Here is a 23,749-nt window from a genome sequence, read left to right on the forward strand (position 1 = left end):
TTTATAAATCAAAGAAATGTTCCTTCTGTTGAGAATTAAAGAATTAGTAAGATAAGTGATATATAACATACCAGCATCTCTTTCCTAGCAATCGATAAAAAGAAAATCAAGTATAAAAAATGTAACGCAGATTAATGTGTAGTTCCTAGCAGAGAAACATTTATCTCACATACGTTTGTAGTAAAGAATCCAAGTTCGGAACCACTGTCACAACTCGAGTTTTGTGTCGCTGTGATAAATGGCTTCTCGTATTGACAACAGCATTCGGAAGGGTTTTCAATTTAACGAATTTCCTGTTAAGGTTAGCAGCAGTACAATCTTTTTCTAACCTCCAATGCTCGAACGCTATTGATTACTTAGAGCTTCAGTTTAAATTTTCTCTAAACAAACTGGTAAGAAATTTAAGAAATTAACTAATATGGGAAAGAAATGTGCGCATCATAAAATTAATAAGTTTTATAAGTAATGTTGCACTCAGTTAGCTAATTTCACTAGATTATTATTATTGAAACAGATTGTTCCAGAAATTTTATTCTTTTAGGTTGCCGTCGACTAATAGTGATAAATTAATCCATTCATTACATTCATGCTATAGTTCAATGAGAGGGGTGCATGAGATGTGTGCGGTTTTACCCATGTATAAAATAACTAACCACCAGTTTCTCTTAGCAGTTTTTGGAAACATCCTTCCTCATGCGCAAGATTGCTGCGTCTAAATAAAATGCCTTGCATTTACAACATAATTCCTTTCTAAGAGTATTCCATTAACTGGCATTTCGTAAAGTGAAACATAATTATTACTTAGAATTTTGTCTCCGATGTAACATCGCCATGACAGCAGTCTAACATCGCTTTCCATTAGACGGATTTTTTTAAATTTTAATTTTTAAATGTAGACCCTCCGGCTGAGCAGTAAAGTTGCTAGAAACAAATAGCTCAACTCAAGGTCAGTAGGCAATAAGAATCTTCCTAACGCTGACATCACATACTCACAGAAATGGGAGAAAGAAGTCACAAAGGGAGTAGTAAATTTTGAGCACACAAATAAGAGTCGGTGACATCATATAACAGCAAACCTTGTAGTGTAGTAACCTTGGTTAAAATCCTGGCAAACGGGCTGGCTACATGGGAATTATTTTCATAGTGCTTTGTAGTATGACCATTAAATCAAAAATCTTACCAATTTCATTTGGTTCTTGAGTACACTAGACAATTTCCCTTAGAACATTTTTCACGAAGGAATCTCTTCCCTTAAGCAGATATCCTTCGAGTGCTTTGTCATAATTAAATAAACCAAACTAAACCTATTCATTTGGTGCTTATCGGCTTTCGGCGTTTTCTTCGTAAAAATACACTTACGCCATTTCAATGAAATAATTGTCCAGCATTACAATTAGTTTCCAGATTTACCAATTTATTATCAGAAAAATTACTCTCAAAGTTGTAGAAATCTCAAAATGTTACCAACGTTAATATGAACGGATACAATGAAAAGCGATCGAAATTTTGATGGAAGCCGGTGAAGAAATGTTTTAAACTATTTTCCCGAAAGATACAACACTTTTCTAAACAAGCATCTGATTCAGTTGTAAGATCAGAAAATATGTAAAAATCCGAATAGAGTTTGGTATTCTTTAACATAAACTGGTATCCAAACTCCTAGCAGACTTGGAACGAATTAAACCCTCGTTTGAAGATAGCGAGAAAAACTTGAGAGGTTTACAAAACAACCATTTTATTAAACTAGAATCTTGAATATAAGATGCCCTTCTTGTGTATTTTATGCATAGATAACTTAAAGTAACAGTCAAATCAAATTCAATCTTGTAGTCGAAAACTACGCAATTTATTGGACGCAAAATTGGTTCAAATTTCTCACCGGCTTAACAATTTGAATGTCGGAAACTATTAGACAAAGCTGAATAATACAATCTTATCTGAGCTAGAAAAACTTCATAACGTAACATCGAGAGGCGAAAACACGCTTTCACTTACTTTCACAAAATCTCACGTTAAATACTCTTAACATGATCTGCATTCTGGTAGGCAAATCGAAAGAAGACCTCGAGAAAAGATGTAAATCATGTTAAAGATCTTATTTTGTACTAATCAATTACTTTTATTTTAAGAAACTTTTATTTCTTCTCTCATTTCAATATCTTGCTAAAATGCAAATTTAAATGGCATACATGTAAAATGCCAATGAGTTCGGAAAGAGTCTTTAAATAGCACAATTGAAGAGTTAGAGGAGAAGAGTTAGTTGCGAGTAGAGCAGATTTACGCTGAGAACGAGTTTATGCCTCGTGTTATCGTGTTTGGAATCAGCTCTGTAATTCAATATTTTTTCTAGTCACTTACGTTTAGATTATTTGATATTTTAGACTTGGCTTGATTTAGATTAAAGCAGGAGTCGGCCGTGTAGTTGAAATTTGATTCATTCTGATTGTGCATACTACACTGCTGGCCATTCAAATTGCAACACCAGAAAGGAATGATCTGACGAACGTAAAAATCACATGAAAGGAAGAAGTTGGGATATGCAAATGATTAGTATTTCAGCGCATTTAGACGACACAGGAAGGAGGAATCTGAAGCACTGCATAAAAGAAAAGTTTTGAAGTGGATTTCTCATTCGGAAAGCGCTTTGTAAGGCTGGAGTTTGCTCAGAATATCGTGTTATGCCTCGAATAAGAAGAGGAAAAGCTTAGCAGCAAGTTTCGAAATTCGATAGAGGCAGGATAGTTGCATCTCGAAAGTGTAGATTATCGTTCCGTGATATCGCCGGTCGCACTGGTCGACATCCAACTGCTGTCATGCGAATATGAAATCAATGGACTGTTGAAGTTCATATTGAACCACATGCAGGATCTCACGCCCTCCCATGACTAACGCTAGAGAAGACAGACATATTGTGAGGTCAGCCCTGCTAAACCGTACGATCACATTACGGATCATTAGCCAGGAAACGGGCAGGTTTGTAGCACGTCCAGTATCAGCCCGTAAGGTGTTACTATTGGCCATTAAAATTACCGACGTTTAGAGCAGCTTGAACTGTTAGCAGGGTGACCATTATTTCGGCCTCCCTTGACAATGCAGCATAGAGAGAAACGGTGACTATGGTGCCCAAACGACAAAGCTTGGTACAGGAGTGGCACAATGTCGCCTTTTCAAACGAGTCCCGGTTCTACGTGCAGTATTCTGATGGCCGTATACGTGTCTGGAGTGTCAAGGAGACCGCACGTTGCCTGCTTGCATTCGATATCGGCCTAGGAGTCCTGCGCCTGGTGTGATGGTTTGTACAGCCATTGGGTATAAGGCACTCACATCTCTAGTTCGGATCGACGGTATTTGAACGCAGATGGGTACGTTTCTGACATCTTACGTCCAATGGTTATACCTTAACTTCGAGGCTCCTAAACGCCATGTTCCTGCAAGATCAAATGTTGCACGTCGTGTTCTGACCTTCCTCGATACAGACAGACAGACAGAAAGAAAGAAGTACAGGGGGCACCAAAACATCGCCATGGGCAAACCTGGTTTCGCTCCACTGCACTAACCATCTATAGAAGCGTACCCTGACCGGGCACGCTAGCACCATGCTCGGGAATTAGTTATATATTAATGGTGCATAATTTGCATTGCAGACAATATTGTCTCAGATATACTTTAAACGGGTACTTTGCAGTTGGATGGATAGATACAATAATTACAATAGATAATTAAATAAGTATGTATATACATAGTCCTTTTGTGTTTGGTTTGGAGCTTTGTTGGCGGAGGGTTGAGTGTTTATGGTATATGGTTCGTTGTTTGTTTGGTACACAAACAAACAACGATATAACCTTCCTCGATACACATGGTACTCGTTTTCTGCCTTGGCCTGCACGAAGTCCAGATCTGTCACCTATTGAAAACATCTGGTCATGGGTTGGTGAGATTGGCCAGCCACCCCTCTCCAGCTACTAGGGTTGATGAACTGGGACATAGACGTAACGCAGCATGGAATGAGTTGCCCATTTCTGTCATCCAAGCCAGTTTGCCTTCATTCCTAATGGGGTAAGGGCCGCTTTAGCTGCCAGTGGTAGCAGCTGTTTCTACCGATTTCGTACCCCATTAAACCTCCAAAATGTTTACGTGCAATAAGTATCTTTTTTATGATACTTATTGCACGTAAACAACGCTTTCCGTCATGGTTTTGTAATTTTAATGCCCAATAGTGTATTTTTTGTTTAAGTTACTTCGCCACAAATGGTGATTAGTTTGCGAGCACAGAGTGTGTGCATGTCCTGTTCGGTTTAGTTAAAATTAAAAGGTTGTTACAACTTTCGTCGATAGTTCTCGATTCGTCATAGCGAGAATTCGCTATCTTGTCTTAAGTAGTATTTACACTTTATGCTGTCTAAATGAATAAGACTCCACATTATAATAACTGGTTAGACTAACATAATGGAATGTTACAAGTTTTCTGTTTGTTTTCTGTTTGTTTACTACGTTTTCAATGATCAGCCCATAGTCGCAATCAGAATCATCAATTTCGAAGACACAAAAATAGAATACATGAACTAAATTTAAAATATAATTCAAACACATTTTGAGCCGTTTGCTATCGTGTCAAATACTCAAGCACTTTAGCTGGAAAGCAGTTTATGGAGAATTGCGTAACTTATCGTTCGTTTCGATCTGTCATCCACATAAATGTTACCCAGTGTGCAAAGCAGAATTTCAATTGTATTACACCTGTAAGAAGGGGGAAAAGGATATATGTGCAACTAAGTCGTACCCGAGAATTAAACTCATATGCTTGGTTTTGGGCAGGCAGTCAGCTCCCTCTAAATTCTCTAATCGAGTCAGCAAAGCGGAAAACGGAGAAGATTCATTTTACGATTGCTTAATGATTATGAGTCAAAAAAACGAGCCATAATAAATGGAAGGTGATAATCAAAAACACAGTGTTTGAAAATAAAGATGCCCTTATCGCATACGGGCCAATCACACTATGCAAAGCACATTGCTCGAAAGACGTATGGTTAATGGTGAAATTGCTAAACTATTAATTTAACTTCTTTGTATTTCTATCCATAATAATTTAAAAAAAATATTATTGCTACATATTTACGTATTTTATATGAGAGGAGGCACTTGAAACTTCTCGAAACAAAGTCTTTAGTGCCTTTGAAAAGTTTTTTATCACTTTTGTCACTACATGTACCACTGAAATTACATTCTGAATCTCTCAAACTGCAATTATTTCTTTTCAAACATCAAGCCAGTGCAGTCAAAACCACATTATGTGAACGAAATTCTCGTTTTGGGGCTAGAGATGCGAGTTTAACGTTTTTTTCATTGCTTTCCAGTTCTGAGGTTTCTTTTCTCCTTGTTTTATGACCGATTGATTGATTGATTATGGTCCAGTGGAATTCACGTTGTCTCCTTGAATATCAATATCCATCACTAACAAGGAGAAAGACCGAAAAGAAATTTTATTGGGTTGTTTCCGAGCTGTTTATTTTTCAGCAAATCCAAGCAACTGTGCCGCCATGTTTGGCTGAAGTACAAAAGTATGCGTATGATCTTATAGTAGGAAAAACGAAGAGAAAAAAATGTGTATGTTTTGGACGCAGCCAGCTGATGAGTGTTCATGTCTACGGAGTGTTACTTATTGCCATACCTTTTTTTATATTTACAGAATTATTTATATTTGGGAAGTGAATTGACGAAACTAGGCTGATTTTGAAAATATCCGGATTTTAAAATTGTTACTGCTTCGAGTTCTACAAAAAAAGAGCTCCAAAATTTTGGTTAATTGTTTTGCACTTCTGGCATGTTTATTCACAAAGTTTATACGAACTGTTTTGCCAACGAAAGTATTAATTCAATATCTGAAAACACTAGAAAATATCAAAATGCTTAATTATTTTTTGTTTTGAATCTTTGGATGGCAACGATTCGTAAAGAAATTTAAAATGGAATCCAAAGTTTTAAACCTTTTGTTTTGGAAACAGATAATATGTTTTTTTATATATTGAAAATTGGGAACTTTAAGATTCCATTAATGCACTCAGTAGGATGTTATAAGTCTGATTAATATGATATAACATTTGTATTTTGCATTCTGCGAACTTTGCTTTGTTAGTTTTAAGATATTATGAGATGAATGAGCTCTAAAGCATGAGTTGTTTATTTTAATTATTGTTTGCTTTAGTTATTTTTTATGATTCAGTTATTATTTTCAACTTTAGCGGGGGCATAAGCATCTTTTTTAATGAGATTCAGAAAGGTGAAGAGAAAAAAAATGGCGAAGATAAAAGTAGAACCACACTCATTCTAAGTCTCAAATTAATAATAGACTTTAAAACTGAACTCTCTACTTTTAAATTCTCTACTTTTAAATTCTCTACTTTTAAATTCGTATTCTCATTACCATGCATTTCATAGAGCATTGAGTTTATTCGATTCGTTAGAAGATTAAGGGTTTACTAATAAGTATATAATATTCTTGTCTTCGAAAAAAAGTATCTCATGACTTAGGTTCAATTCACAAGCGTTTCCTGCTTGTCGACAAAATTATCCGGAAGCATTGCATTAAAGCCGGGTATTATTCGAATGTGAAGAAAGTCTAAAATATCTTGAAACATAGTTTTAAATAAAAAAAACAGAATGCAGACCATATCTTATACATTAATAGTAAGTGCATGTCAGAGTTTAATAAAATATTTTGTTCGTAATAAAACCTGTAAACTTAAAAATGAAAATATTTGAATATCCTTTTTTGCATACGATGCAATTAAATATGGTAAATACTGTAACTGCAAAAACACTCCTCAATTTTGGTCAAATTTTAATAATTTCAGATTCTACCGTGCCTTTAAATCTCAAGTTTCAGAGCCATTCATACCATTCCATGCAAAGTCTGCTTACGAAAACGTATTCTATCTATCTAAGTGCGATTCACAAGGCGTCACATGAAATATCCGAAAAGACTTACTAATATCTACTTTAAGAAGTAGAATGTTGAATGTAATTCAGAAACATGACCAAATATGGAGAAATATTGTGACTTGACGGAAACTGTTTTCGAATGCCTGCATGATGCAATATTTATAACAAGCTTGGGAAGCCAACAAAAACTTTCACCGCGGTTATAAAATATTTGCGGGAGATATGGAAAACATATAAATACAACAGGCAGAATAAGGAGACGATTACTTTTAGAAAAATTTCCGTTTTTATGGTTCTGTATCTTCCTTTAATGACTAATCTTTTCTGTATCAATAATAGTGTCATTATTAATTTCATGTTTTATGGCAGAAGAAAAAAAGAGATAAGGGAAAACGAGAATTCTAAGAATCTAATATAAACTGGTTTTTGTAAGAACCTTTCTGTGAAATATTTTATGTCGCAGAGAAGAATTAAAACGGAAAAAAAAAAGAAAACTACAAGAGATCCTTTGCAATGAGTAAATAGTTTCATACATTCCCAACAAAAATAATCATGTTGATTTCAGACAGAATTTGTAAGTCGTATTTGGTAAATAAAAATATTTTATTTATAATGACGATCCCAGCATTAAAATTGGACCCAGATTTGTAGTTTTTATTTTTGTAAACTAAAAGCAAAGATTTATAAATTAGTATATTTATAAATAAAAATGAAATAAAATTAAGAATGGGGGAAAGAAAAAAATCTGAAAGAATTCGGATTTTAACTTCCCACCAGATGCTTTGTGAAGATTTTTTACTCACTCGCTAGGCTCTCAATTTATCAGTCTGCTATTGGACTCACTCCCCTGCTAACACAAATTTTATTTGTGTTCTTACTTGTTAAAATTTAATTTTTACTTGTTTTATTGTTAAAATTAAAAAGTCTATAAAGTCTTCTTCAGTTATAAAGGCTTCGTACTTACGTCACATCAAAAGTTACAGTAAAATCAGAAAGTATTAAAAAAATAAAAGGATCTTTAGAATTCCCGATAGATAAGGTTAGGTTGTTTGAATACGGCAAAGACACAAAGGCCACCAACATGCAGCTTGTTTGAACTCAAACCAGGTTGAATTCCCAGAATTCAGCAATCTTAACCGCACTCGTCCACTGGTGATGCCGAGAATTCCCAGTACGGTGTTAAGCGTTGCCATACATTTTTTTATACTCGCTATACTAGTTCTTTAAAAATAATACATGACAGTAGCATTTGGTGGCAAAATGATTTTATTTGAAATTTGATAAGGATAAAAAAGTTAGGATCGCAACTAATAATACCTCTGGTGGTAATATATTCTGTAATCAACTTTTTTAACGATTAAAATGTTATGTTAATAAGTTAATTTCCTTGTTTTAACTAACTATTTGAGTGACAGAAATGTCTGAAACCTCGGTTTTATGTCATTTAGATAACAAAAGGCAATGAGAGGCAAGTGCTTGCCTTAAGTGAGCTATTAAAAGAGGTATCAAACTAAACACGAAATTTAAAATAAAAATCACTTCAAAATTCTCATATTTAACTTTCAGCTTTAGACTACACAGGGAGGTGCTGAACAATTTACTTTTGAAAACAGGTTTCTCAGTACTGTATGTACTGTTTTCTAACATTAAAAAACCTCTTTTTGGAACTAAGTTAATTTACTCTTGTCGCGTGATAAGCTGCATGGACTGAACTTGCCTTGAAATGTCACCATGTTGTTGACATTTATACTATCTTTTTCTGTCCTCTGAAGTCTAATCCTCTGAAGTAGGGACGAGGATGCAATTGTCTGCATTAAAAGCATCGAGACATCAGCATGTTTCATTTTTGTTAAGACTGGAATCAAAATATATAAAATAAGATATGATTTCTCTCTTGTTTTATTGTTTAAAATGAAACGAATTCTTTAGTATAAGAAAGATAAAAAAAAGAGGATTATTTTTTTCAGGAGGAAAAGGGGAGATGTAAGATAAACTGTTCCGATTAGTTCTAATATTATTTATAATGATATAAGAGAACATGTTTTAAATAATTTTAACATCGTCCTGTTTATTCTAATGAAACCGGTGTAAAAATCTATTAAAAATATATTTTTCTTGCTAAAGGACTTTAAAAAAATACAGATTTAAATCTGAATAAAAACAACTAAACGCCATAAAACTGTTGACTTATAGAAGATGAAATTAAAACATGGAAGTAACTAGACCAGAGATGGCAAACGTATTTATAGACGCGAATAAAAATTAATTCATACATCTATCATTTTTGCGAAATTTAACATATATAACATAACATATATAAGTCTCCTGAGCTATTAAAGAATCATGCATCATTAAACGTTATTAATTATAAAACTATGCTTGTACTGTAAGGATATAATGAATGCAATAACTTACAAACTACCTAACGGCGATGTACTGAATATATTTAAATCAGAGATATATCGCATACGAAATTCTGTTCAAGTTCAACTAAGTTGTTCTTCCAATAAAACTTCCAGTCATAAGTCAGACTGATGGTATGTAAGAAATTTAAAAATTGGCCCGTTGATTGATTGATTACACCAAAGGCATGCAGGAGTTATTTGTTTTACTAGGGTTGAATTTCACGGATATCCTCCTAAGGAAACTTTCTCAAGTTATTAAAGTATTTCTCCCGCCTTTTTAGCATGCCTTTGTAGTGTAGTGGTCAGCAAGCTCGGCTGGTATTCGAGAGGCCCGTGGTTCAAGTCCCGGCAAAGACGTTGTTCGTTTTTTATCTCTCCTGCTTCGACATAATCCTAATGTCTGTAGAGTGGCGCCCGAACTAAAAGGTGATGAATGATGATTATTCATCACCAGGATTTGGCAACTGGGTCCACTAAAACTTCCGTCTTTCTTTAAAAGGGGAAGTATATAAGGAATTATTCCAACTTCTTAGCATGCCTTCTTGATGTAGTGGTCATCACGCTCGACGCGTATTCGAAAGGTTAGTGGTTTGAGCTCCAGTGAGGGCATTGCTCATTTTTCATCTCTCCTGCTTCAAAAAAATCCTGATGTCTCTACAAAGTTACATACTGGAGAATATTGAAAACTACACGCAGCCAAACTATTCGCCAAGTACCGTACCAACATGAGATGCCAGTGCCTTTGCAGTAGAGCTGATCTATTTAACTGCAAAACTGATTAATTAGTTGTACAGATGGTTTCATTTAAACCTCTCGACCATTTTTCAATCCCGAACAAAACCTTGGACACGGTAATAATCTCGGATGTCTTCCTACTTAAACCACAATTTTCTCTTTAACATATTTTTATAAAACATAAAACATTTTTTAATGATGTTTTACCATAAGATACATTTCTACCGGTTTCTCTATTATGTAAACATTATGTAAAAGAAATTTTATTTATTAACTTTTTATGAAGAATTTATAAGAAAAAGGATTCATTAAATGATACACGTCAACGCGCACTGAAGAGAAATTGTTATTCGAGGAAGAATATTTATTTAAAAAACCCATTAATTTGTTTAGGCTTTTGCTTAAAAAGTAATTTTGTTTCTCCGCGCAATTAAAATTAGAACCAACCCACTGAGATCATTCAAATATTTAGATTCTAACCTAAGAAATCGTTAATTATTGTTTCCCAAAACTTTGGAATAACTACTGTTACTGATTACCAGTACAGAATAATCCACCAAAAAAGAATATGATTCCAATTTCAATGGTATTTGAATAATTAGCATCTCTCATTACGGCCAGTTACTGATACAATATTTCAGAGTGCCCTCCAAAGGAATCTGCCAGAAATTTTTAGTAATCAGTGCAATGCGCATCATTAAAAATTCTCGAAGCTATCTCTCGTATCGTTTCGATAATTTTGGACATATAAAATAAAGTTCATGCGCATCATTGAAAATTCTTGAAACTATCTCTCGAATGGTCCTGGTAATTTTTTGCATAGATAATGAAGTTCATGCTTGTCTCTGAAACTTCTCTAAACCACCTCTTGAATTGCTACTGTAATTCTGGACATACATAACCCATTGCTAATAAATCTAGCAGTTCATTTCAGCTATATACACGCTTCGTCGAGCACATATTTCATCTGTCTACAAGCCGAACTCTTCATGAAGGTTCATGTTAACCTCATGAACGAGACGGTCATCAAACAAGCAACTGAAAAATACAAGAAAATATCACAAGCTAAAGAGATTTCCCCAATATCAATATGCCGATTTTGACAGAAACTTTGTAGAAGAGAGACGTTTGTGATCCCTCATTACTTGATGTAACATAATTGATATGATGATGTGATTATTCAGCATGGGGAATCAGTGGTATTGTTAACTTTCTGAAAACTGTGTAGTGGAGAACGTTCTACATCAGAAACTGTTGACAAACACTTTTTGTGAATTCAGTCGAACCCTAATATAAGAACCTCAAGGGATCGGAAGTCTTCCTCGCTCTGTCCGATTTTATAAGGAAATCTGACAAAAATCTGGAACCAAACTTTTTACATTTGTATGAAAGCGAATAACAGAACAGTAAGGATGAAATATTCTATAAAAGTCAAATGAACTGTATAAACTCATAATATTCACTACTCACTCTTTCTTTGAACAGCAAAAATTTCAAAACATTCACTATAGTATCAGCCTTCAATGAATGGAATCAAAGAATTCCACTTACGTTCTTTGGTTTGATGGTAAATTACACTTTATACGAAGAACGCCATGTGGCCCATTGTGTCCTTGTTCTCCTACATTAGGTGTCACACATTCTAGGGGTTTAATCTTTGTTTCTAGAGCAATTTTATACAGTTTTTGCTTAGAACGAAGAAAAAAAATTGAATCATATATTAAAGAAAAACAACGGGACAGTGTTTTCCTTTACTGATGGACTGTGGATTCTAGCATGCTAAACCTTAATGATTTAGTAAATATTTCGGTAAAACTTTCAGAAAATCTGGAACAAATTCGGAAAATACTGAAAAGGTTCAATTGACGATATCCATATGTTTTGTTATACCTCATTTTCATAATTTTGGACGTTCATTATAGCGATATAAAATAACAATAAGTGTATATGAAATTGGATGGGACGAAAAGTTTTGTTCGTTATATCTGGGGATTGTTATATGCGGGTTCGTTACAGCGGGGTTCGATTGTAGATCAAGAGGCTTTTGTTTTCATCTAATATCAAGATACTTATTTACGTAATATGTGTTTAAAACTATATGTTTGTCTAATATGTATGGTATGTATGAGAACTTCGTCATCACTAAATGTTTTCCGGTATGTCAAGATTAGCGATAGACAGTCCGTGCCATAAATAAATCTTAGTTATGAATAAAGACGACAAAAAATCATCGAAAAGTAAAGCAATGAAGGATAGTGAAAGCTTATACTCTGGATGTCTCGCACAATTTTAACAGCTATACATATTAAATGTTATCTGTTTTATTTTATATTAAATATTCGCCGTACCTGATTATTCAGATTGCACGTGTATTTGCTCATAAAACAATTATAAAATGTTTCTAACAATCTTTATTTACATTTGACATATGTATTAAACAATAAATTTTTAATATAGATGCATACAAACTGCATTAATAAATAATTCAGATTTCTAAGGAGACTGTACTCACAACGGTAGCTTTATAAATACAAACCAAAAAGGAAAAATAAAGCAAATAAATAATGTATGCCCCAAGGAAAGAAATTATATTTCTAACATCTCCAATTCTGTAAAAACTAGCACAGGAGGAAAAAGGAACTACGGCTTCTATATATTAGTACAAATCCAGAGCAATACGAAGCAAAAACGGTGAAATTATTAAAAAAATACGGCTGATAAAAATGCGCAATCGAAAGCAAGAGAAACAGCAATAATATTAAAAAAAATATTTTAATCTTACTCATTAGAAGTTTTCTCGAAAAGGAATAAATAAATAAATAAATAAATAAAAAATATAATATTCTTTTATCTTAATTTCCTCCTTCAAATAATTTCCTCGAAACAAAGGAAATAATGCAGAACTCCGGAACGGTAAATTACCTTAACAAAAATATTTCAATTTATTTCCGATTCGATCTATTTTTTTTTCATGCAGCCAGATTCTTTAATTCTTACTTTTGCAGTTCTGGGGATAAAAACAGATTTTATCTTTTATTGCATTTACTATTAATTAGTTATTTGCTCTGAAGGGGAAAACATTTAAAATATTAATGCATTACTATACACTTGCTACATCATTATATATATACTACATCATTTTATATTAAATATATATGAATTTGACAACCATTCTTAAAAAGTAGCGCAATAAGTGCCTCTTCTTATAGAAGTATATCGCTACATTATACGAAAAATAAAAACACGTTTGAAGGATACAGCAGCAGACTACAATATACTGGCAACACAGAAATGAGAGAGCAAAATGTATAGCGTTCAAAATAAAATCTTAGTTCAAAGTGAGTTACCGTATGCATAACACACACCCGTGTTATTATAATACGCACCTTTGATTTCAAACTACATTTTTGTTTTTTAAATTTTGAGGTATATTCGCCCTATAATGCGCACCCTTTTCTTTACAAAGAAACCTGAATGGGTGTTGCTGTTATCTTTTGAAGCCATTTCCTCGAAGATATTTCGTAGGCTTTTGAAAAGCTGTTATTAAACAAATTGTTGTTTACCAAATTTAATTCCTTCAACTATTTAATCATTAAATAATTTTCAAATTGAAAATTATAAATTAGAATTTGGCATTCGGAAAGGACTTTATACACTTCTTAATTTTAAAATTATATAAAACAAAAAAATATGTAATATTTAATATACTGTTACGGATTTTATATTTAATTTGCTATTTTTAGTAGAATTAGAGTTAAAATTGTTTTATTTCCCCGTGAAATGCAACGCGTGACAAGTTTGAAAAGAAAGCGAAGACGAAAAAGTAAAAATACTGGAGCATGCTCATTTAACATTTAATAAATAGGTATCTCGTAATTGTACTCTTTTGCTATCCAGAAACTTCGAGAAAATGCCAGAATGTTCTCGTGCATAATTAAAAAGCTTATAAAAGCCGGAGAAAAACATCTTACTTCAGTTGTTTAGATAACTATAGTTGTTTACTAAGTTCTTATTGGTGATTGTAGCGAATTCGTTTAGATTCGGATCGGATTAGCTTTCTTTACATTTTGAATTGTGTTGTATTTAATATTTTAGTAGTTTAAGATATAACTACTGTTAACCAGAGAACAGGGGCTCCATAGGATCAAAACACAGTTTATTCACCAGTAAGCACTATTATATAAGACAGTTCCAAAGAAGTATTTAAACTCATCGAAAAACTGCGACAAACCTGCTGAAACAATAAGCAGCACAGTCTTCAGGCTCTAAAGATGAAGATAGCCTCACGGCAAAGAACTTAAGTACAGCTCTCGAGCCGGTAGACCGCTCTCAAGTTAATCTCTGAACTCACACTACTTTCTCCGTGTACAGGCAGGTACATATAGCTTTGACCTACGTTCGAAAATATTCCCAAGAAAGCCGCCAAAAATGCGTCCTAAAATGTTCTCGCTCCGTCTATGACATATCGCCAGTTTTTGACATATGTATGACATATCGCCAAACATCGCCAAGTGGGAGATTTCGCACCAAATCTAGCAACCCTGCCTTTCTTTGCCACTTTCTGGCAACCCTGTGCCGCTGTTGACTCACGCTGCTTACCTGGCAAACGCTTAAATTATAAAACAAAAAATTAGTGCAAAATTTTAATATAAATGTAGAATTACGTAATTATTTGAATAATTCCCTTCGTTACGTTGATGAACAAACACGTACTACAAATATGTACCTTTTGACTGACAGCCCACCAGCGGACTAAAGGTAAAGTCGCTGAGCACTGATAGTTCAGTCTAGAGTTCGATTGTGAGTGAAATAGATAGCTGAATGGACGCTTTGCGTGATTTTTCTAATGTGTAACGTATATACGAGGAGGAAGGCATCCCTTTTGTTAGGCAGATAACCCTCGAGTGCTATGTCATAATTGGAAAAAAAAAAAAAAGTAAAACCAAAACTAACCGGCAGCCAACAGGACCTCTCCGCTATATAACTGATAATTGAATTTTCTGGATACATTTCTTGAATTTTCTGGGTAACTCATTTTCTTGATATTTCTAGAACCTACCTATTCATACTTTGAGACGCTTTATGTAGAAATTGCACCATGTGAGTCCGTCGGTTGTACTTTTAGTCTGTAATCTACAATTAAATATATAATATCAAAAATCATATTTAAAATTCAAATATGTTCATATGAATTTATACGTCAGAAAGATAAAATAACATTTTAATAACATATCTGCATGCTTACTATAATAGAGTCTCCATAATTAAAAAAAAAAACGCCGTGTATAATAACAAGCTTCATAGCGTTAAGTACTAACGTAAATGAATATTTCTTAGCAAATCTTATGAAAATCTTCAATTTTTCATCAGCTTCCTTCCATATAACTTTCTTTCTCTGCATGTCAACATCATCCTCTTGATTAACCTCTCCTTTCTTAGTACATGTCTGCTTATTGCATCACCATTTTGATAAAATGTGAAGGTGAAGGAATTTTTCTGCCTAAACCAAAACTATAAGGTATTTCTCCGGTCTTTTTAGTATGCCTTCATGGTGTAATGGTCAGCATGCTAGGCGCGTATTCGAGAGATCCATGGTTAGAGTCCCGGCGAGGCCATTTTCACATTAAAAAAAAAAAAAAAAAAAAAAAAAAAAAGTTTTTAAAGTGGCATTTGAACTAATAAATGTGGTGGATGATGATTTGGCGATTGGGTCCTCTAATCTCCAGTCGTCCCTTAAAAGGGGGAATATATAAGGTATTTCCCTCGGCTTCTTAGCGTGCCTTCGTATTGTAATGGTCAGCACGCTGGGAGTATTCCAGAGGTCCGTGCTTCGAGTCCCGACGAGGGCATTGCTTATTTTTCATGTCTTCAAAAAAAAAAAAAAAAAAAAAATCATAATTACTCTACAGTGGCGCCCGAACTGAAAAGGTGGTGAATGATGATTCTTCACTACCAGGATTTGGCGATTGAGTCTCCTAATCCGTAGTATTCCTTTAAAAGTGGGAGTATATAAAGTATTTCTCCCGCCTTCTTAGTATGTCTTCGTGGTGTAATAGTCTTCACACTCAGAAAGTATTCGAGAGATCCGAGGTTCAAGTCCCGGCGACGGCATTGCTCACTTTTCATGTCTTCTGCTTAAATATTAATTTACTTAAAACTTTAACACTTTATGAAATTAAAAGTCATGATTTTAAGATTAAAAATCATGGGAAAGTACCGAAATATTCAATCTGGAATATTTTTGCATATTTTTGCCCAATTTCAGGACTATTTATTATAAGTATGTTCCTATTTAAAGCGTAAGAAAAATTTTATTTAAATATTCCTTATGCATTTTCTCACCAATATTGTCGCATTAATTTTTCGTTTTATTGTTCTGAGCTTCAGTTCTACAAACTTTGATACACACATTGCGTCTACAAAGTATTTAGGACGCAGTTCGTAAAAACCGAAACTTGCAGTAATAATTGTAAGCCCATACAGCATTTGGTACGTTTATGGAATTCGCTGATTCCTTTGTAAAACTGGAAGGTTTGCTCTTCTTCTGTTACAAGGTTTGCTCTTCTCGACCAACGTCAACCAGCGTGGTGATGTCGATGTTATGGACTCGTGAAGCCACGTTTCATTTGTACCGGAACCAACACGTTGCGTATGTGGTTCTGCAATCAATGAACGAACTGACTATGCTTGAAATTTGTGGTGTGGTGATGTCACTGACTTGAGCTTCAAAAAGAGGTTGAAACAGCATAACCTTATCTGTCTACGACCGTGGCAGAGCTCAAGTTTTGGAATACTATTCAAATGTCTATTTATGGTTTAGTACCGTTAGAGTAATAAGCTGAAAGATGAGATTTCACTTTAGCAGAGGAAAAGTAATCTGCAAGCTCCAATTCTGGTGAACAAGGGGTTTGGTCGAGAATTATGACGAATTTATTTGTTGCAAACTGCTCGACGGGAGGAGATTCGTGCAACAGAGCATTTTCTTATAGCAGAAACCATAAGCTGAATTATAGAAATTAATCAGCTGAAAGTTCAAGCCTAAGGCTCTTCAGGTGTCTGTACATTGCATGTTTTAAAAAAACATAGAATTTATAATCTATCCTTGAAGAAAATCTTCCTTGTAAATCATTCCTTTCTAATAAAAAAGCCACTATCATGATCTTTATTCCGAGACTTTTCAAACCGAAATTTTTAGGGCAACCATGAACATTCTTAAGATGTACTGCAAACATTATCATTTCATTTCAGGATTCAAAGCACCTAATTTCATCTTCAGCCACAATTTATTTGAAAATCGTGATTGATGTCTGCCACTTGGTTCACGGCATACAGAAATTCGCCCTCTTTTCTGTTCAGTGAATTTATGTTCTGCAAGTATGAGGAAACAAACAAGAACAATTTTTTAAAGATATTTCTCAACAATTTTGTTAGCAGTGTCTTTTGTTCGTCAAGAAATTAAAAATACCAATGAAAAACATTGGATCGTGTTAATGCTTGATCCTTGCATGCTCTATACCAGTGGGGGGAGTTTTGGGAGCCGCGTGCCCAAAACGTTTTTTTGTTTGAGGGGTGACATGCCCCAAACCTCTTTGATTAAATTTCCATCGGAGAGCGGTTTACCATGTTTTGCCAGGCATAGTGCGATTTGAAAGCTGGCTATTGTTAGATGATTTTTTTTTAGAAAGAGAGTTCCAAAAGCGAACTTTCTGGTAATTATAATTCCTTAATTTCCCTTCAATAAACACCTTCCGTTCAGCTTCATCAAGTTCGGCAACAATCTTGTGATTGGTATTAGTGCCGTCTGACACTAGATGTGCGGCACTTTCTCCGCACAGAGTGCATAATGCTTTTCTATAGTGTTAAATAACTTCAAATGATTCTGCCCAGGTCTCTCAAAATGATCTTACACTATCAGTGTTCAATTTTTCCTTTCTTGCTGGAGTCATTTGTGAGGGTTCAAGACCGTTAGACTATTCAAGACCGGGGCAGCAGTAATCGTTAACCTCGACATCTCTTTCCTAAACTTCAAACTTTAGATTTCATAAGCCCCTTTTCGGCTTTATTGGGCTTATTTTGGCTGGGCGCCTATGGATAAGCTTGGTTTCCCTACTAAGCTTTCGTGTTTTGCTATATTATCAAATAGCATGTTTTTAAATTATATTTGTACATTCCGTTTAAAATATTAAATTAGAATTATTCATAAGCTACCTCAAAAGGCTTAGATCTGAAATCTAACAATGAAAGTATTAAAACTCAACAGCAGTCACCGGCATATTTTAATCGCGTGCCGGCTGATGAGGCTTTGCGTGCCGAGTATGGCACGCGTACCATAGGATCGCCATCACTGCTCTATACAATATTTCAAATTTCTCAGTTGCTACTTTTGCAGCAAAACTTTATTGTTATTCTATTATCGATGATAGCAACACTATATCAAAGCAAATGATTAAATCCAAAGAAAATTCTGTTTGTAAGCAGGCGATATCTCGATCTCTGTTACTTAATAATGACGAATTTGTCTGCGTGCATGTTCCTAAGATTGTGGAAAACGATGGCATATTACGTCACGCAATTCTGAATGCACATACTCCTCCACGACATCATTTACACCTCAAAGCCTAAATTTTGAATTTAAAACTTGTTTTTTTATTTATATCATATTTTGTACGAACTTAACGAATTTTTTATCACCAAACTCAGCGATAAGCAAGCAGTGGCGACACTGTTCGAAATGAAACATTTTTATCTCAGGTACTGCAAGCTGTTGCCATTCAGCGAAATATATTTGCCTTTCAATTTTAATCAACAAACTGGGTTATTTAAGAGCAATGTGTTGAGACTTCTTGAAATAACATACTTTTATCTTCCATAAGTCAGCATGTTACTCAGTAAAGCGTAAGTTTCATAGGTGTATTGTGAGTATTTTTATGTATGTATTGTGAGTATGGTGTGTTTATATGGGTATTTTTTAAATTTTATATGTGTATTGCGAGTAACAAACTAAGCGAAAATAATATACGCAGTTCTTAAGAATATTTGTTCTATTTTTTATCATGATTTAAACAAAAATGCACCATTCGAAGTAAAACATTTTTATCTCAAACTAACTAGATCACTGCCATTCGGCAAAATGTAAGATATATATCTTTCAGCTACTGCTTCAAATATAATTAATTGATTTAAATAAAATTGCATTTAAATCATGAGATGATTAATTACAAATATTATGAAATTACAGTAACTAGACTCATTAAAATCATTATGTATATTTTTTGCTATTCCATGATAACTATTTTAGGCAACTTGTCGCGGAACCGGGTGGTTTTAGAAAACGCAAGTTAAAATATGATAATCATGAATGTTGGCAATTATTTTTGGTAGGTTTACTGAAGTTTATTCAAAAAAAAAATTCCCATAAATAATTAGACGCCATGATTTTTGTATCTAAGAAATAGTACATTCAAATCAATACTTGAAGAAAGAAATCCTTTAGCATTTTTCCTAAAATTCATAAGAATGCACTTTTTATGTAATAAAATGCACTGTTTATGTCAAAATGAACCAGTTTTTTCTTAGTTGATGTATAAATTTCAAAAAATATACTAATATGTTTCATTAAGGTTTTACCTTTAACTTTTTAGATTGCAACAGGACTTATTCCGGAAAAGCTGGCGTGAAATTCCCCATTCGGATGACTGGGCCGTTCCAGAGATACTTCCCTTTCGTCTGCAAAGTCGAATTCGTCGCTATGGGTGGGGATTTTGGAGATGCCGTAGAATTATCTTTCCTCTCGTTTCAAATTGGAAGATATGATTACTCTAAGTAAGGAATTTTTCTTTTTTACCTCTTTTCTTTGGATTAAAAAATTACGTTTTAAAGATAACGTAAAAGAGAATTAACTGCTATGGAAATTCTTAACCATATCTGTTTCTTCTTAATATAGACAGACATACAACCATATTTTATATTTTGTGATTTTATTCAGCTTTAAGTGTCAATATAGTCTAGTCATGTTACCAGTATTATCTACCTTAATATCAGGCATGCGTACCCTTCTCTAACATACACTGCAGTCAGATGTCCAAAAGGCGAGTGCCTTTTGACATTATGTGGACGCTGCGTTTCAATTATGTGGACGTTACGCAGCGTCCATATAATGCGCGTCCACATATGTCGCATTATGTGGACGTGCATAATGTGGACGCTGCTTTCTCAGATATTTCAAGACAATATCTGAGAACTCGCGGATGACAAATAAGACATCCCTTAAAACCCTTGGTGGAGGTTTTATTCCTGATGTATCATTGTAGATAGTCACTTATATATTTAATCGGATTGAAATAATTTATTTGGGCTGAAGAATAATTTATCAAGGTAATAAAGATAATGCTACAGATCGTGTTTACACATCTTTAGAATGATTTCACGGCTGTTTAATTAATTCTAAAACGTAAAGGGTATTTTTTGTAAATGTTTTGGCTGATAGCTATATGTCTGTAAAGTAATTTCCATGACAGAAGGTATTTTCGTAAAATTTCCAGGGATATCCATTTCCAGGGATATTCCAGGGATATTCATCTTTTTTGTATTACTTTCCAGCGTCCATCAATGGTGGTGGATTTGAGCTTACAAATAAGTATTTTCAACATTCCAGAGGTACACTAGTCTATTTCTGAAACATCAGGGAACTTTGCAGGAATATGTTGAGAAGATATATACGCAATACCTATAACCTTCTCCATTTTTCATGCAAGGTAATGGTATGTTTCAAAGTATGATTTGTTGCTTTGTCTTGTTGAAGTTTCACTGTTTGAAAGTCATTGGGATAAAGAATAGTTTCTTCAGCAAATACGGGACGTAAAACGTTTTCAGATAGTACCTTTGTAGAGACATTAGGGATTTTTTGGAAGCAGGCAAGATGAAAAATTAGCAACGCCTTCGCCGGGAATCGAACCACGAACCTCTGGAATACGCGCCTAGCGTGCAGACCACCACACCACGAAGGCACACCAAGAAGGCGGGAGAAATACCTTATATACTTCCCCTTTTAAAGGGCAACTGGGGTTTTAAGGAGACCCAATCGCCAAAAAAAAATGGTGTTGGCTGGAGAACCATCATCCAACACCTTTTGAGTTCGGGCGCCACTGTAGAAACATTAGGAGTCTTTTGGAAGCAGGCAAGATGAAAAATTAGCAACGTCTTCGCCGAGAATTAAACCACGGACCTCTGGAATACGCGCCCAGTGAGCAGACCACCACACCACGAAGGCACGCCAAGAAGGCGGGGGAAAATACCTTATATCTTGAATTAATTCTAACATTTTTGGTCCACTCTTCTTATTTTTAAAAGTAAAAGAATTCTTCGACAATCATAAACCTCTTACTGAAATGTCTTTACATGGATAAAACCAGATTTGTACATTTTTTTCTCTTCGTTTTCGATAATAAATAGGCCTTTTTTCGTTGCAGTCATTTGCGTAATTCCGTACTTCATCAGCGGTCACAATGTATTTCTATTTATCTCCTGCTAAAACATTTCATACAGAGCTCTACAAAGTGTTTGCATTGAGCCGCATGCCTCAGCAAAATCTGGTGAATATTATATTTTATTAGTTTTTTATTTGTAAATCTAGGCTCATTATTTTATTTATTCCTGCTACAGGTGTATCTGAAGACCCTTCAATTGATCTCAGCGTTGGCAGATTTTTTTGTTGTCGGCCAAGATTTAATTTTACAAACATTAGAAACAGTCCGTACCTTTTCCGCGTATTCGTTTGGAGTCTTCTTTTCATTTAAAAGTAATGATCCAGGATTTTCCGTTTATTAATATTTCCAATTTTCTACTTAGAAATTGTAATACCATGCATTTAGCAAATTTTTTGAAGTATACAATAGGAATATTTCTCTTTGGAAAGCACAAAAACATATCCTTCAAGTCACACCTTGTTTACATGTGACATTTTGAAAGAATAACTTTAAAATTAGCAGGTGATATTTTTCATTTCTTGTAATAAGCTGTTGTCAAAAATCTTTACTCCAAAAATGTGCTTTGTTTAAATTCTTTATCAAAATCGTCTTAAAAATGTGTAAACACTCTCTGTAGACCAAAAGGTTCATGGTTTGGTTTGGTTTGGTTGGTTATGGCAAAGCACACTAGAGCTATCTGCCGGTTACAGCCGAAAACATCGCGGCAAAAACATCGCGGACGAAAACGTCGCGGAGAAAACAACGCAAGGCGAAAACGTCGTGCTACAAAACATCGTGAGAGATAACATCGCAACGAGAAAACATCGCAGTTCTAAAACATCGTGGTACAAAACATCGTCGTCGAAAATAAAGCGGTTCTAAAACTTCGCAGTTTAAAAACATCGTCGTCGAAAATATCGTGGTAAATATGGTGGTTTTCGTCCGCGATGTTTTTGCCGCGATGTTATCGGCGGACACCCTATCTGCCTAAGGGAAGGGATGCCTTCGTGGAGGACTTCCTAAGAGAAACTGGATCGTATGCACTTTACACATGGGAAAAACCATGAAAACGCCCATGCTGCCAGCCTGTTCGCGGGATTCGAAACTCGGACCGAACTATCAGTGTTTTACCGCTCTACCGCTGGTGGGCTAGGTTCGCTAAAAAAGAGACATAAGCAAACATTTGGGTACTAGTCTAGTTCATACTCTATAACAGTTCTAGTCTTCTTTCCATTTTCTGGTAATTTTAGTGTTAGTTTTCTTCCGGCTTCTAAAATTGTTAAAATTTGTATCACATCTATAGAAGCAAAAGCTAAAAACATGAAATTAAAAGATATATGAGTTCCTCGGATAATTAAAAATACAGAGTTCCGTTCAACAAAGTGTATATACATTTTAAATAATTAACATTTAAATAAAATAAACTGCTTTACATTTGTTAGGTAATCTAGTATCTGCAGTTACGAACTGAGTTATTTAAAGGAAGTAAATGTTGTATTTAGTTATTAAAAATCTTTATTTCCTTAATCTTAAATAAATTATGTTTTTGGTCTTAAACAAATTGGAAATGGTATGTTTGCTTATAAGGATCACCCTGAAATACGACTATCTGCGGGCTCACCAGCGGCCGAGCGGTAAAGTCGCTGAACACTGGTAGTTCGGTCCGAGGTTCGAATCCCGCGAACGGGCTGGCTGCATGGGTGTTTTCGTGGTTTTCCCCATATGTAACGTGCATACGAGCCAGTTTCCTTTAGAAAGTCCTCCACGAAGGCATCCCTTCCCTTAGGCAGATAGTGGCTTTGCCGTAATTAAATAACCTAACCTAACTTGACGGCTATCTGCGAGGCCAGGTGGAATGCAAATTAAAATTGTTAAGTTTTGCACACTGGCAAAAATTATCAAGTCACGTGGATGGTAAAATACCACATCTCATAATTCATTGGTCTTAAACACTTCGAGGATTCTACTGGAGATGTTTCTAATAACAAAACTGAATAGACCTGAACCAATTTAGAATATAAAAAGACCACAAGCTGTTCATGACATTATCTCTAAATACAAAATACTGTTAAAAAATTAAACTCGTATTATAAAATTAAACGTAAAAGCATCTTCTTTCGCAGTAATTCTTATTCGAAATTCAACTTAGAATGCTTTAAATTATTGGTCTCAAAATCAGATTGCACAGGGGACGAATGCCGATTT

General features: G+C 34.5%; 1 protein-coding gene across 3 annotated transcripts in view; it reads left to right on the forward strand.

Moving 5' to 3' along the window:
• LOC118181416 (uncharacterized) overlaps positions 1 to 23,749 on the forward strand; it is a 187,810-nt gene that overhangs the window by 149,228 nt on the left and 14,833 nt on the right. For all 3 annotated transcript variants that reach the window (XM_035350563.2, XM_035350571.2, XM_035350577.2), the window contains one exon: positions 19,721 to 19,901. In XM_035350563.2, coding sequence (XP_035206454.1) covers positions 19,721 to 19,901 — 181 coding nt within the window. The remainder of the gene's footprint in view (positions 1 to 19,720; positions 19,902 to 23,749) is intronic.

Source organism: Stegodyphus dumicola, chromosome 9 (genome assembly GCF_044657685.1).
Source record: "Stegodyphus dumicola isolate Sdum_Otavi_A_Nest chromosome 9, ASM4465768v1".
Classification (NCBI taxonomy): Eukaryota; Metazoa; Arthropoda; class Arachnida; order Araneae; family Eresidae; genus Stegodyphus; species Stegodyphus dumicola.